Here is a 12,971-nt window from a genome sequence, read left to right as displayed (position 1 = left end):
GTTCACCATGGAAGTGGAAGAAAATGGTTGTCTTCCCTTTCTTGACATCCTCATCAAAAGGAACCAAGATGGCACTATTTCTCACTAGGTCTATCGCAAAAAAGCTCACACCGAACACTACCTACATGCTAACTCTCACCATCATCCAGCTCAAAAACTTGGAGTACTAAACACCTTAGCAACAAAAGCAATTCGGATCTCAGATCATGATAATTTTGAACAAGAAAATAACCACCTCCTGGAAGTCTTCAAGAAGAATGGATACAAGAGACACCAAGGGATCAAGGCTTTCAAGAAGATTGAAAATCCCATGAACAAGCATCATAGGGATGATTATGCTGGTACAGTTCACCTCCCTTACATTCAAGGCACCACTGACAAAATTGCTCACATCTTAAGAAAGAATAAAATAAAAACCACATTCAAACCTTTGAAAACAATTAGTAGATGCCTTAAATCGGTGAAAGATCCTATTGACCCTAAACACCACAAAGGGGTCTACTTGGTCCCTTGTTCATGCGGAAAGTCATACATTGGTGAAACCGGCCGATCTATATTAACAAGGATTCAAGAACATGCGGCGGACATTCGGGTAAGTGCTTTATGGACAATTGAAAATGCTCTAAAACCCTTTTAAAATGTTCTAAAAACAATTTAAATTTTTTTAAAGAACTTTAAAATACTTTAATAACAATTTAAAATGCTTAAACATTGTTTACAATGTTTTCAAAATGAATTAAAATACTTCAAAATAATTTAAATTGCTTTAAGAACAATTTTAAACGATTTTAAAATGCTTTAAAAATAAGTTAAAGGGCTTCCAGAATAATTTAAAATCCTTTAAAAGCAACTTAAAAAGCTTTAAAAAGAAATTTAAAATGGTTTTAAAATACTTTAAAAGCAATTAAAAATGTTTTAAAATACTTTAAAATGATTTTAAAATGCTTTAAAATCATCTTTAAATGTTAAAACAAAGGTTTTAAAATGCTCTAAAAACAATTAAAATGCTTTAAAATTAATGAAAAACAATTACAAATGCTTTAAAAACAATTAGAAATGCTTTAAAATGATTTTAAAATATTTTTTAAAACATCCTAAAATGGTTTCAAAATAATTTAAAATGTTTTAAAGACATTTTTAAATGCTTTAAAAATAGTTTTAAATACTTTAAAAACAATTTTAAACGCTTTAAAATGAATTTAAAACACTTTAAAAACAATTTAAGATGATTTAACATGTTTTAAAAATGCTTTACAAACAATTTAAAATGCTTTCAAAACAATATAAAATGTTTTCAAAACAATTTAAAATGTTTTTGATACAATTCAAAATGCTCTAAAAAAAAGTTCAAAATAATTTAAAAGCAATTTAAAACGCTTTAAAATGGTTTAAGAACAAGTTTAAATGCTTCTAAAACGGTTTAAAAACAATTAGAAATGTTTTAAAAACAATTAAAAGTGCTTTTAAAATCTTTTTAAAACATCTTAAAATGGTTCCAAAATAATTTAAAATGTCTTAAGGACATCTTTAAATGCTTTAAGAACAATTTAAAAAGATTTAAAGTGCTTTAACATGTTTTTAAAATGCTTTACAAACAATTTAAAATGATTTCAAAACAATATAAAATGTTTTCAAAAAAATTTAAAATGTTTTTGATACTATTTAAAATGCTCTAAAAACAACTCAAAATAATTTAAAAACGCTTTAAAAAGGTTTAAAAACAATTTTAAAAATTCAAAATAATTTAAAAACAATTTAAAACGCTTTAAAATTGTTTAAAAGCAATTTTAAATGCTTTTAAAATGATTTAAAAACAATTTGAAATGCTTTAACAACCATTTAGAAAGCTTTAAAATGTTTTTAAAATGCTTTGAAAACAATGTAAAACACTTTAAAAATTGTTTACAATACTTTCAAAACAATTTTAAACCATTTAAATTGCTTTAAGAACAATTTCAAATGTTTTTAAAATGCTTTAAAAACAATTTAACATGTTTTAAAGACATTTTTAAATTCTTTAAAAATAAGTTTAAGTGCTTTATGGATAATTGAAAATGCTCTAAAACCCTTTTAAAATGTTCTAAAAACAATTTAAAACGGTATAAAGAACTTTAAAATACTTTAATAACAATTTAAAATGCTTAAACATAGTTCACAATGTTTTCAAAACGAATTAAAATACTTCAAAATAATTTAAATTGACTTAAGAAACTTTTTAATGATTTTAAAATGCTTTAAAAACAATTTAAAATGCTTTAAAAATAAGTTAAAGGGCTTTAAGAAATATTCAAAATGCTTTAAAAGCAATTTACAATGCTTTAAAAAGAAATATAAAGCAGTTTTAAAATACTTTAAAAGAAATTAAAAATGTTTTAAAATCCTTTAAAAAGATTTTAAAATGATTTAAAATCATCTTAAAATGTAAAAAAAAAAAAAGATTTAAAATGCTCTAAAAACATTTAAAAACGATTAAAATGCTTTAAAATTAACGAAAAACAATTACAAATGGTTTAAAAACAATTAGAAATGCTTTAAAATCATTTTAAAATATTTTTTAAAACATCCGAAAATGGTTTCATAATAATTTAAAATGTTTTAAAGACATTTTTAAATGCTTTAAAAATAGTTTTAAATACTTTAAAAACAATTTTAAACGCTTTAAAATGAATTTAAAACGCTTTAAAAACAATTTAAGATGCTTTAACATGTTTTTAAAATGCTTTACAAACAATTTAAAATGCTTTCAAAACAATATAAAATGTTTTCAAAACAATTTAAAATGTTTTTGATACAATTCAAAATGCTCTAAAAACCGTTCAAAATAATTTAAAAGCAATTTAAAACGCTTTAAAATGGTTGAAAAACAATTTTAAATGCTTTTAAAACTGTTTAAAAATAATTAGAAATGTTTTAAAAACAATTTAAACTGCTTTTAATTTTTTTTTAAACATCTTAAAATGGTTCGAAAATAATTTAAAATGTTTTAAGGACATCTTTAAATGCTTTAAGAACAATTTAAAAGGATTTAAAGTGGTTTAACATGTTTTTAAAATGCTTTACAAACAATTTAAAATGCTTTCAAAACAATATAAAATGTTTTCAAAACAATTTAAAATGTATTTTATACAATTTAAAATGCTCTAAAAACAGCTCAAAATAATTTAAAACCGCTTTAAAATGGTTTAAACACAATTTTAAAAATTCAAAATAATTTAAAAACAAATTAAAACACTTTAAAATGGTTTAAAAACAATTTTAAATGCTTTTAAAATGGTTTAAAAACAATTTTAAATGCTTTAACAACAATTTAAAAGGATTTTCAATGCTTTGAAAACAATTTAAAATGCTTTAAAAATTATTTACAATACTTTCAAAACAATTTTAAACCATTTAAATTGCTTTAAGAACAATTTTAAATGTTTTTAAAATGCTTTAAAAACAATTTAAAATGTTTTAAAGACATTTTTAAATTCCTTAAAAATAAGTTTAAGTGCTTTATGGACAATTGAAAATGCTCTAAAACCCTTTTAAAATGTTCTAAAAACAATTTAAAAAGGTTTAAAGAACTTTAAAATACTTTAATAACAATTTAAAATGCTTAAACATAGTTTACAATGTTTTCAAAACGAATTAAAATACTTCAAAATAATTTAAATTGCTTTAAGAACAATTTTAAATGATTCTAAAATGCTTTGAAAACAATTTAAAATTCTTTAAAAATAAGTTAAAGGGCTTTAAGAATAATTTAAAATGCTTTAAAAGCAATTTAAAATGCTTTAAAAAGAGATTCTAAATGGTTTTAAAATACTTTAAAAGCAATTAGAAATGTTTTAAAATACTTTAAAATGACTTTAAAATGCTTTAAAATCATCTTCAAATGTTAAAAAAAAAAGTTTTAAAATGATCTAAAAACGTTTAAAAACAATTAAATGCTTTAAAATTAATGAAAAACAATTACAAATACTTAAAAACAATTAGAAATGCTTTAAAATGATTTTAAAATATTTTTTAAAACATCCAAAATGGTTTCAAATTAATTGAAGATATTTTAAAGTCATTTTTAAATGCTTTAAAAACAGTTTTAAATACTTCAAAAACAATTTTAAACGCTTTAGAATGAATTTAAAATTCTCTAAAAACAATTTAAGATGGTTTAGCATGTTTTTAAAATGTTTTACAAACAATTTAAAATGCTTTTAAAACAATATAAAATGTTTTCAAAACAATTTAAAATGTTTTTGATACAATTTAAAATCTCTAAAAGCAACTCAAAATAATTTAAAAATGCTTTAAAATGGTTTAAAAAAATTAAAAAATTCAAAATAATTTAAAAACAATTTAAAACGCTTTAAAATGGTTGAAAATCAATTTCAAATGCTTTTAAAATGGTTTAAAAACAATTTTAAATGCTTTTAAAATGGTTTAAAAACAATCTGAAATGCTTTGAAAACAATTTAAAAAGCTTCAAAATGTTTTTAAAATGCTTTGAAAACAATTTCATACGTTTTAAAAATTGTTTACAATACTTTCAAAACAATTTTAAACCATTTAAATTGCTTTAAGAATAATTTCAAATGTTTTTAAAATGCTTTAAAAACAATTTAAAATGTTTTAAAGAAATTTTTAAATTCTTTAAAAATAAGTTTAAAAGAAATTTTTAAATTCTTTAAAAATAAGTTTAAGTGCTTTATGGACAATTGAAAATGCTCTAAAACCCTTTTAAAATGTTCTAAAGACAATTTAAAAAGGTTTAAAGAACTTTAAAATACTTTAATAACAATTTAAAATGCTTAAACGTAGTTTAGAGTGTTTTCAAAATGAATTAAAATACTTCAAAATAATTTAAATTGCTTTAAGAACAGTTTTAAACGATTTTAAAATGCTTTAAAAACAATTTACAATGCTTTAAAAATAAGTTAAAGGGCTCGCTGTGAAAGGGATCGCTGAGGAAGCAATCCATGAACAATCCGTCGAAGCTGAGAAGGGTATGTGCTCAGGGACTCCTATCTCCTCATTTATCTCTCCTGAGCATCCATATATAAATCATAATATTACTTCTTCGTCATATAAAGAGCATGAAAATTGTAATGATGATAAGATGGAACAAACAATGTTAAATCTGGATGTGGAAACATTAGCTGAAACCTTACCACTTCTGGATATAAATTGTGAAGATAAATGGCCTCCTCTCACTCACCCTGTGTCCCGGACTCCTTGCCCTTACAATCTGAGATCTTTGGGTGGGAATCAAGTGACTCAGGGGTCTTTAGGTGGGTTGGGGCTGATACATCCATTGATCAAATCCAAAAACAAGCGTGGTCGGAAATCTGATATGTCTAAAGCAAAACTTAAAGCAAAGATGGATGTTGCAGACGGTAAACAATTTTCCATTCCGGGGGTTCTTAGAGCAGCACATCCCCCTGAGGGAGTAATCAAATGATCCTGACGTCCTGGAACTGCAGAGGTTTGGCCAGCAAACCTAAAAAACTGGCCTTAAAAGAATGGATATTCAACTCGAAAGCAGATGTTATTTTTCTGCAAGAAACATTGGGGAAGGCTTATGAGATAGAACCTATGCTTAATACCCTTCTGCCTGGGTGGTCTTTCAGTGCTATGGATGTCTTTGGACATTCGGGGGGAATTGCAATTGGGTACAAAAAAGGGAGGATAAAAGTTCTCAATAATTGGGGGATGAAGAATGTTATGGGAATGGAGATTACATCCCCTGATTTCAGTTTCCCCATCAACATAGTAAATATCTATGGACCATGTCAAGGCAGGGAATCCTTCTGGGATGAATTGATGTCAAAATCTGTTATGAAAGCTCCTGTGATGATTATGGGAGGCGATTTAAATTTTACTTTGGGTAGGATGGAAGCCTGGGGCCCATCGGCGAGAGAAGATCCTCTTACAGATTTTTTCCATAATCTTATCACAGAGAATAACTTTATTGATCCTCGCCCGATCAAGCTAAAGCCTACTTGGAGGAATCGAAGGATAGGAGCAGACAGGATTGCCAAAAGACTAGATCGATTCCTGCTGACGGACTCTTTGTCTTCCAAAGCTCCCTTGATCAGACAGTGGGTTGAGGAAGTTGGGAACTCGGATCACTTCCCGATTTTCTTAGACATATCAATCTCTCCTCATAAACCCCCTGCACCCTTCAAATTTAATCCTGCATGGCTACAAGATCCAATGTTCAGCAAGTTGTTTAAAGAAACTTGGATTCACCCTGAACACAATGCAGGTGAGGAGAAAAGTTTTCTGTTCATGGACAATTTAAAAAGATTGAAATCAGCTACAATTTCCTGGGCAAAGGATAGGAAATTGAAACAAAATGAGGAAATGAACATCATAAGGGAGGAGTTGAAACAGATGGAGGGTTTGGATTCAGATGGTTACTCATCTCAAGAATCTAAAGATAGAATCCTTCTATTGGAGAAAAAGCAAACAAAAATACTTTTGGAAAGGGAAGAAGAATGGAGAATCAAGAGTAGGGCAATCTGGCTTAAATCTGGGGATGAGAACACAAAATTTTTTCAAAATTTTGCAAAAGGAAGGAAATCTATAAACACTATCTGGCACCTTAAAGATGAAGAAGGAAGAGATGTCAGGTCTTTTCCAGAGCTTTCTGGTTTAGGGAAAAGACACTTTCAAAACATTTTTGCAGATCAGGGAGAGGCTACTATAGCAGAAGTCTTTAAAACTGTACAATGTTTTCCTAGATTCATTGAGGAAGATGAAGCTGAAGATCTTACAATTCCGGTCACTAAGGGGGAGATTGAAGCAGCTATGAAGCTAATGGGTAAAGACAAGAGTCCAGGCCCTGATGGCTGGACAATAGAATTGTTTCTATATTTTTTTGATCAAATTGGAGATGAGATAACTGAAGTAGTTGAAGAGTCAAGGTTGAAAGGAGAAATATATAGACCTTTTAATTCAACATTCATTGCTCTCATTCCAAAAAAGGATGAACCGGAAAGTTTTGAAGATTTCAGACCAATTTCTTTGTGTAATTGTATATACAAGATTATTTCAAAGGTTATAGCCCTCAGATTAAATCCAATCTTGTCCAGGAACATCTCTATGGAACAATTTGGGTTCTTGGATGGTAGACAAATCCATGAAGCTATAGGGGTCACTCAGGAGGTAATTCATAGTGTCAAAATCAAGAAAAAGAAGGGTGTTGTTCTTAAAATTGACCTTTCCAAAGCTTATGATAGGATCAGCTGGCTCTATCTTCGAATGATTCTTACTCATGTGGGATTCAGCTATCCTTTTGTCAGCTGGATTATGGGGTGCATAACAAACGTCAGCTTTGCAGTTTTGGTCAATGGAGCGGCATCCCCATTTTTTACTAGTCAGAGAGGCCTCAGACAAGGGTGTCCCTTATCCCCTCTCCTATTTCTCCTTGTGGCAGAAGGGCTAAGTAGACTGATACATAAAGCCAGAAGTGAGAATAAGGTAAAAGGTATTGAGGTAGCAATAAATCTCTACATCACCCACCTGCTTTTCGTTGATGATATATTAATTTTTTCTAATGGTAATTACAGCGAATTAAAGGAGATAAAATGCATTTTTGATCTTTTTCTAAAAGCAACTGGAATGCAGATAAATTCTGGGAAATCTCAGGTTTGTTTGGCAGCTGTAGACAGGAGGGAAAGAAATCAATTGGTTGATCTTTTTCCGTTTCCGTGTCAACCTATGGATGTTCCCTTTAAATACCTGGGGTTTTGGTTAAAACCAGTTGCTTACAGAAAAGAAGACTGGAATTGGATCATAGCAAAAATTGAAGCAAGAATTTCACATTGGAGTTATAGATGGTTGTCCCGAGCAGGTAGGTTGACTCTTATTAAATCAGTCTTGTTAGCCATCCCAGTTTACTGGGCTACCCTAACCTGGTTTCCTAAAGGTGTAATGGAGAAAATTAGAAGGATATGTTGCAGATTTTTATGGGCAGGCTCTAAGGAATCCTCCGGATTACCATGGGTGGCCTGGGATAAAGTGGCCAGACCAAAAGAGTGGGGAGGTTGGGGGATTAAAAGACTCCCTGAATTCAGCACCTCGTTAGCAGCAAAGTCAGGATGGAGGCTTATTAATATTGAAAATCTGTGGACAAGGGTGGTTAAAAGGAAGTACATTGATCTAATGCCTTTGGATGAATGGATTCGGAGTCAGAATAAGAAGGCAAAAAACTCTTCTGTAATTTGGAAGGCAACGGTGGAGGCTTTCTCAGTAATTGAGCAAGGGTTAGCATGGAAAGTGGGAGATGGCAGACAAATCAGGATTGGCAGAGACCCTTGGGTTGGGTGTAATGAAGCATATGCTTTATCACCAGGACTTCTTCGACATCTTGAGTCCAAAGGTATCTCCTATATATATCAGGTTGAAAGAGTAGGGCAGTCTACTATTTGGGGACAGGCTTGGAGGGACGATGAAGAGTTAGGACTAAATGCTAGATGGAAGAATGAATGGACAGGCTTCATCAAAGAACTTAATCGTTCCAATGTTAGGATAAGAGAGGAACCTGATAGATTAATGTGGGCTCACAGCAAAACTGGGGGGTATACACCAAAAGAAGGATATTCTTTTCTAATGGGAAAGATAGGATGGGGAGAACCGGAATGGTGGGCCAAAGATATATGGAAACTAAAAAGTCCCGCCAAATCCAAACTCTTTCTCTGGTGTATTTTAAATAGGAAGGCACCAACTTGGGAAAATCTTCAATCAAGATTTTTAGCTGGTCCAGGGCGATGTCCTTTGTGCAAATCTGAGGAGGAAACTACAAACCATCTTTTCACCACATGTTCTTTCTCGAGGAAATTATGGGAGGAGGTCATCGGTTTTCTTAAGGTGACTGCACAGTGGGGAAATGAATTGCTGGGTGATACTTGGAGGAAATGGTGGCAAACATATTCGGTTGGGAATATGAGGAACTTGCCAATTATCTACTGCTGGGGTGTGTGGCTTGCGAGAAACAAGAGTTTGTTCCAAGATCAAAATACACCGATTTCTGTTATTGCATCTAATATTATTGCCATTTACTCTGCTCTACCTCCCCCTGAGGAAAAAAAATCCAGACCTAAACAAAACAACATCATCATACAGGAGGATATCCCTTGTGGTTATTTTGACGGGGCATCACAAAACAATAGGGCTGGTGCAGGCATGTGCATACATATCAACTCAGAACATACTCTAAAAGCCTCGGTTGGGTTGGGTACAGGAACTAATAATTTTGCGGAACTCTCTTCCTTACGTCTCCTATTATGCTGGCTACAACACAAAAACATCAACACCATTCAGATTTTTGGGGATTCTCTTAATGTTATAAATTGGATCAATGGTTTAGCTGCTTGTCAAAATCAAATTTTGATGACAATTGTTGAAGAGATTCTATATCTGAAGACATACTTTAACAGGTTCTCACTATGCCATATCTACAGGGAGAAGAACGAAGAAGCAGATCAGTTATCTAAGGCTGGTCTTCTACAGGATTCGGGCAGCTGGGCGATAGAAGAGATATATCAGGGACAGTCTCACCGAACAGAACAGCCTCCATATGAGCAGCAACAGTAATGACAGATCTTGATTGGCTCCATTTTTGTCGGCAAATATTACAGTTTTTGTATATTTTCTGTTTATTTTTTGTACATATTTATCCATAGTAGGGTGAACTTTCGGCATTTAGATAATAGCTTACAGACCTCTATATTTTGGCTCTAAAATGACTGGTGGACATACTTGACAAAATGGGGTTGTTTTCTTTCTTTGAAGGAGACCCCGGGTTTCACATGTATTAGTGTACTTTTGTTTTATGGTTTTAATTCCTCCTTCCGGGAGGAAGACTTATACAGGACAGACTCCGCAGAAAGCTCCCTGAGGGTTGAGCTGTGAATGTAAAAATGAGCCCAGCATGGCTTAAGAACAAATGTGTAAAAACTTTTTATCACCATAATAGAAAGTTTTGCTTTTTTCCCCGGAAAAAAAAAGTTAAAGGGCTTTAAGAATAATTTAAAATGCTTTAAAAGAAATTTACGATGCTTTAAAAAGAAATTTAAAATGGTTTTAAAATACTTTAAAAGCAATTAAAAATGTTTTAAAATACTTTAAAATGCTTTAAAACCATCTTCACATGTTAAAAAAAAAGGTTTTAAAATGCTCTAAAAACGTTTAAAAACAATTAAAATGCTTTAAAATTAATGAAAACCAATTACAAATGCTTTAAAAACAATTAGAAATGCTTTAAAATATTTTTTAAAACATCCGAAAATGGTTTCAAAATAATTTAAAATGTTTTAAAGACATTTTTAAATGCTTTAAAAATAGTTTTAAATACTTTAAAAACAATTTAAAACGCTTTAAAATGAATTTAAAACGCTTTAAAAACAATTTAAGATGCTTTAACATGTTTTTAAAATGCTTTACAAACAATTTAAAATGCTTTCAAAACAATATAAAATGTTTTCAAAAGAATTAAAAATGTTTTTGATGCAATTCAAAATGCTCTAAAAACAGTTCAAAATAATTTAAAAGCAATTTAAAACACTTTAAAATGGTTTAAAAACAATTTTAAATGCTTTTAAAATGGTTTTAAAACAATTAGAAATGTTTTAAAGACAATTTAAAGTGCTTTTAAAATCTTTTTAAAACATCTTAAAATGGTTGCAAAATAATTTAAGATGTTTTAAGAACATCTTTAAATGCTTTAAGAACAATTTAAAAAGATTTAAAGTGCTTTAACATGTTTTAAAATGCTTTACAAACAATTTAAAATGCTTTCAAAACAATATAAAATGTTTTCAAAACAATTTAAAATGTTTTTGATAGAATTTAAAATGCTCTAAAAACAACTCAAAATAATTTAAAAATGCTTTAAAATCGTTTAAAAGCAATTTTAAAAATTCAAAATAATTTAAAAACAAATTAAAAAACGCTTTCAAATGGTTTTAAAAAAAAAATAAATGCTTTTAAAATGGTCTAAAAACAATTTAAAATGCTTTAAAAATTGTTTACAATACTTTCAAAAAAAATTTAAACCGTTTAAATTGCTTTAAGAACAATTTTAAATGTTTTTAAAATGCTTCAAAAACAATATAAAATGTTTTAAAGACATTTTTAAATTCTTTAAAAATAAGTTTAAGTGCTTTATGGACAATTGAAAATGCTCTAAAACCGTTTTAAAATGTTCTAAAAACAATTTTAAAAGGTTTAAAGAACTTTAAAATACTTTAATAACAATTTAAAATGCTTAAACATAGTTTACAATGTTTTCCAAATGAATTAAAATACTTGAAAATAATTTAAATTGCTTTAAGAACGATTTTAAACGATTTTAAAATGCTTTAAAAACAATTTAAAATGTTTTAAAAATAAGTTAAATGGCTTCAAGAATAATTCAAAATGCTTTAAAAAGAAATTTAAAATGGTTTTAAAATACTTTAAAAGCAATTAAAAATGTTTTAAAATACTTTAAAATGATTTTAAAATATTTTTTAAAACATCCTAAAATGGTTTCAAAATAATTTAAACTGTTTAAAGACATTTTTTAAATGCTTTAAAAATAGTTTTAAATACTTTAAAAAAACAATTTTAAACGCTTTAAAATGAATTTAAAACGCTTTAAAAACAATTTAAGATGCTTTAACATGTTTTTAAAATGCTTTACAAACAATTTAAAATGCTTTCAAAACAATATAAAATGTTTTCAAGACAATTTAAAATGTTTTTGATACAATTCAAAATGTTCAAAAACAGTTCAAAATAATTTAAAAGCAATTTAAAACGCTTTAAAATGGTTTAAGAACAATTCTAAATGCTTTTGAAACGGTTTAAAAACAATTAGAAATGTTTCAAAAACAATTAAACGTGCTTTTAAAATCTTTTTAAAACATCTTAACATGGTTCCAAAATAATTTAAAATGACTTAAGGACATCTTTAAATGCTTTAAGAACAATTTAAAAAGATTTAAAGTGCTTTAACATGTGTTTAAAATGCTTTACAAACAATTTAAAATGCTTTCAAAACAATATAAAATGTTTTTCATACAATTTAAAATGCTCTAAAAACAACTCAAAATAATTTAAAAACACTTTAAATTGGTTTAAAAACAAATTTAAAAATTCAAAATAATTTAAAAACAATTTAAAACGCTTTAAAATGGTTTAAAAACAATTTTGAATGCTTTTAAAATGGTTTAAAAACAATTTGAAACGCTTTAACAACAATATAAAAAGCTTTAAAATGTTTTTAAAATGCTTTGAAAACAATTTAAAACACTTTAAAAATTGTTTACAATACTTTCAAAACAATTTTAAACCATTTAAATTGCTTTAAGAACAATTTTAAATGTTTTTAAAATGCTTTAAAAACAATTTAAAATGTTTTAAAGACATTTTTAAATTCTTTAAAAATAAGTTTAAGTGCTTTATGGACAATTGAAATGCTCTAAAACCCTTTTAAAATGTTCTAAGAAAAATAAAAAAAGGTTTAAAGAACTTTAAAATACTTCAATAAACATTTAAAATGCTTAAACATAGTTTACAATGTTTTCAAAACGATTTAGAATACTTCAAAATAATTTAAATTGCTTTAAGAACAATTTTAAATGATTTTTAAATGCTTTAAAAACAATTTAAAATGCTTTTAAAATAAGTTAAAGGGCTTTAAGAATAATTTAAAATGCTTTAAAAATAATTTACCATGCTTTAAAAAGAAATTTAAAATGGTTTTAAAATGCTTCAAAAGCAATTAAAAAAGTTTTAAAATACTTTAAAATGATTTTAAAATGCTTTACGATCATCTTCAAATGTTAAAAAAAAGGAAAGTTTTAAAATGCTCTAAAAACATTTAAAAACAATTAAAATGCTTTAAAATTAATGAAAAACAATTACAAATGCTTTAAAAACAATTAGAAATGCTTTAAAATGATTTTAAAAATATTTTTTAAACCATCCGAAAATGGTTTCCA

General features: G+C 27.7%; 1 protein-coding gene across 1 annotated transcript; it reads left to right on the top strand.

Annotated features, from left to right (window-relative positions):
- The first annotated feature begins 5,436 nt into the window (after positions 1–5,436).
- Positions 5,437–9,579, top strand: LOC149238846 (uncharacterized). The gene is made up of 2 exons (XM_089369680.1): positions 5,437–6,908; positions 7,554–9,579. The coding sequence occupies exons 1-2, from the start codon at positions 5,437–5,439 to the stop codon at positions 9,577–9,579; spliced, it is 3,498 nt and encodes a 1,165-aa protein (XP_089225806.1).
- The last annotated feature ends 3,392 nt before the right edge of the window (positions 9,580–12,971 follow it).

Source organism: Pinus tabuliformis, chromosome 8 (genome assembly GCF_031772625.1).
Source record: "Pinus tabuliformis cultivar Carrire ecotype Pingquan chromosome 8, CPIR1, whole genome shotgun sequence".
Taxonomy (NCBI): Eukaryota; Viridiplantae; Streptophyta; class Pinopsida; order Pinales; family Pinaceae; genus Pinus; species Pinus tabuliformis.
Note: the sequence above shows the minus strand (reverse complement) of the source record. Positions and strands in the feature narration are given on the sequence as shown.

Coding starts and splice junctions, on each gene's coding strand:
- LOC149238846 (XM_089369680.1), top strand. CDS start 5,437: ATGATCCTGACGTCCTGGAACTGCAGAGGTTTGGCCAGCAAACCTAAA. Junction 6,909..7,553: donor GAAGTAGTTGAAGAGTCAAG/GTTGAAAGGAGA, acceptor TGGTAATTACAG/CGAATTAAAGGAGATAAAAT.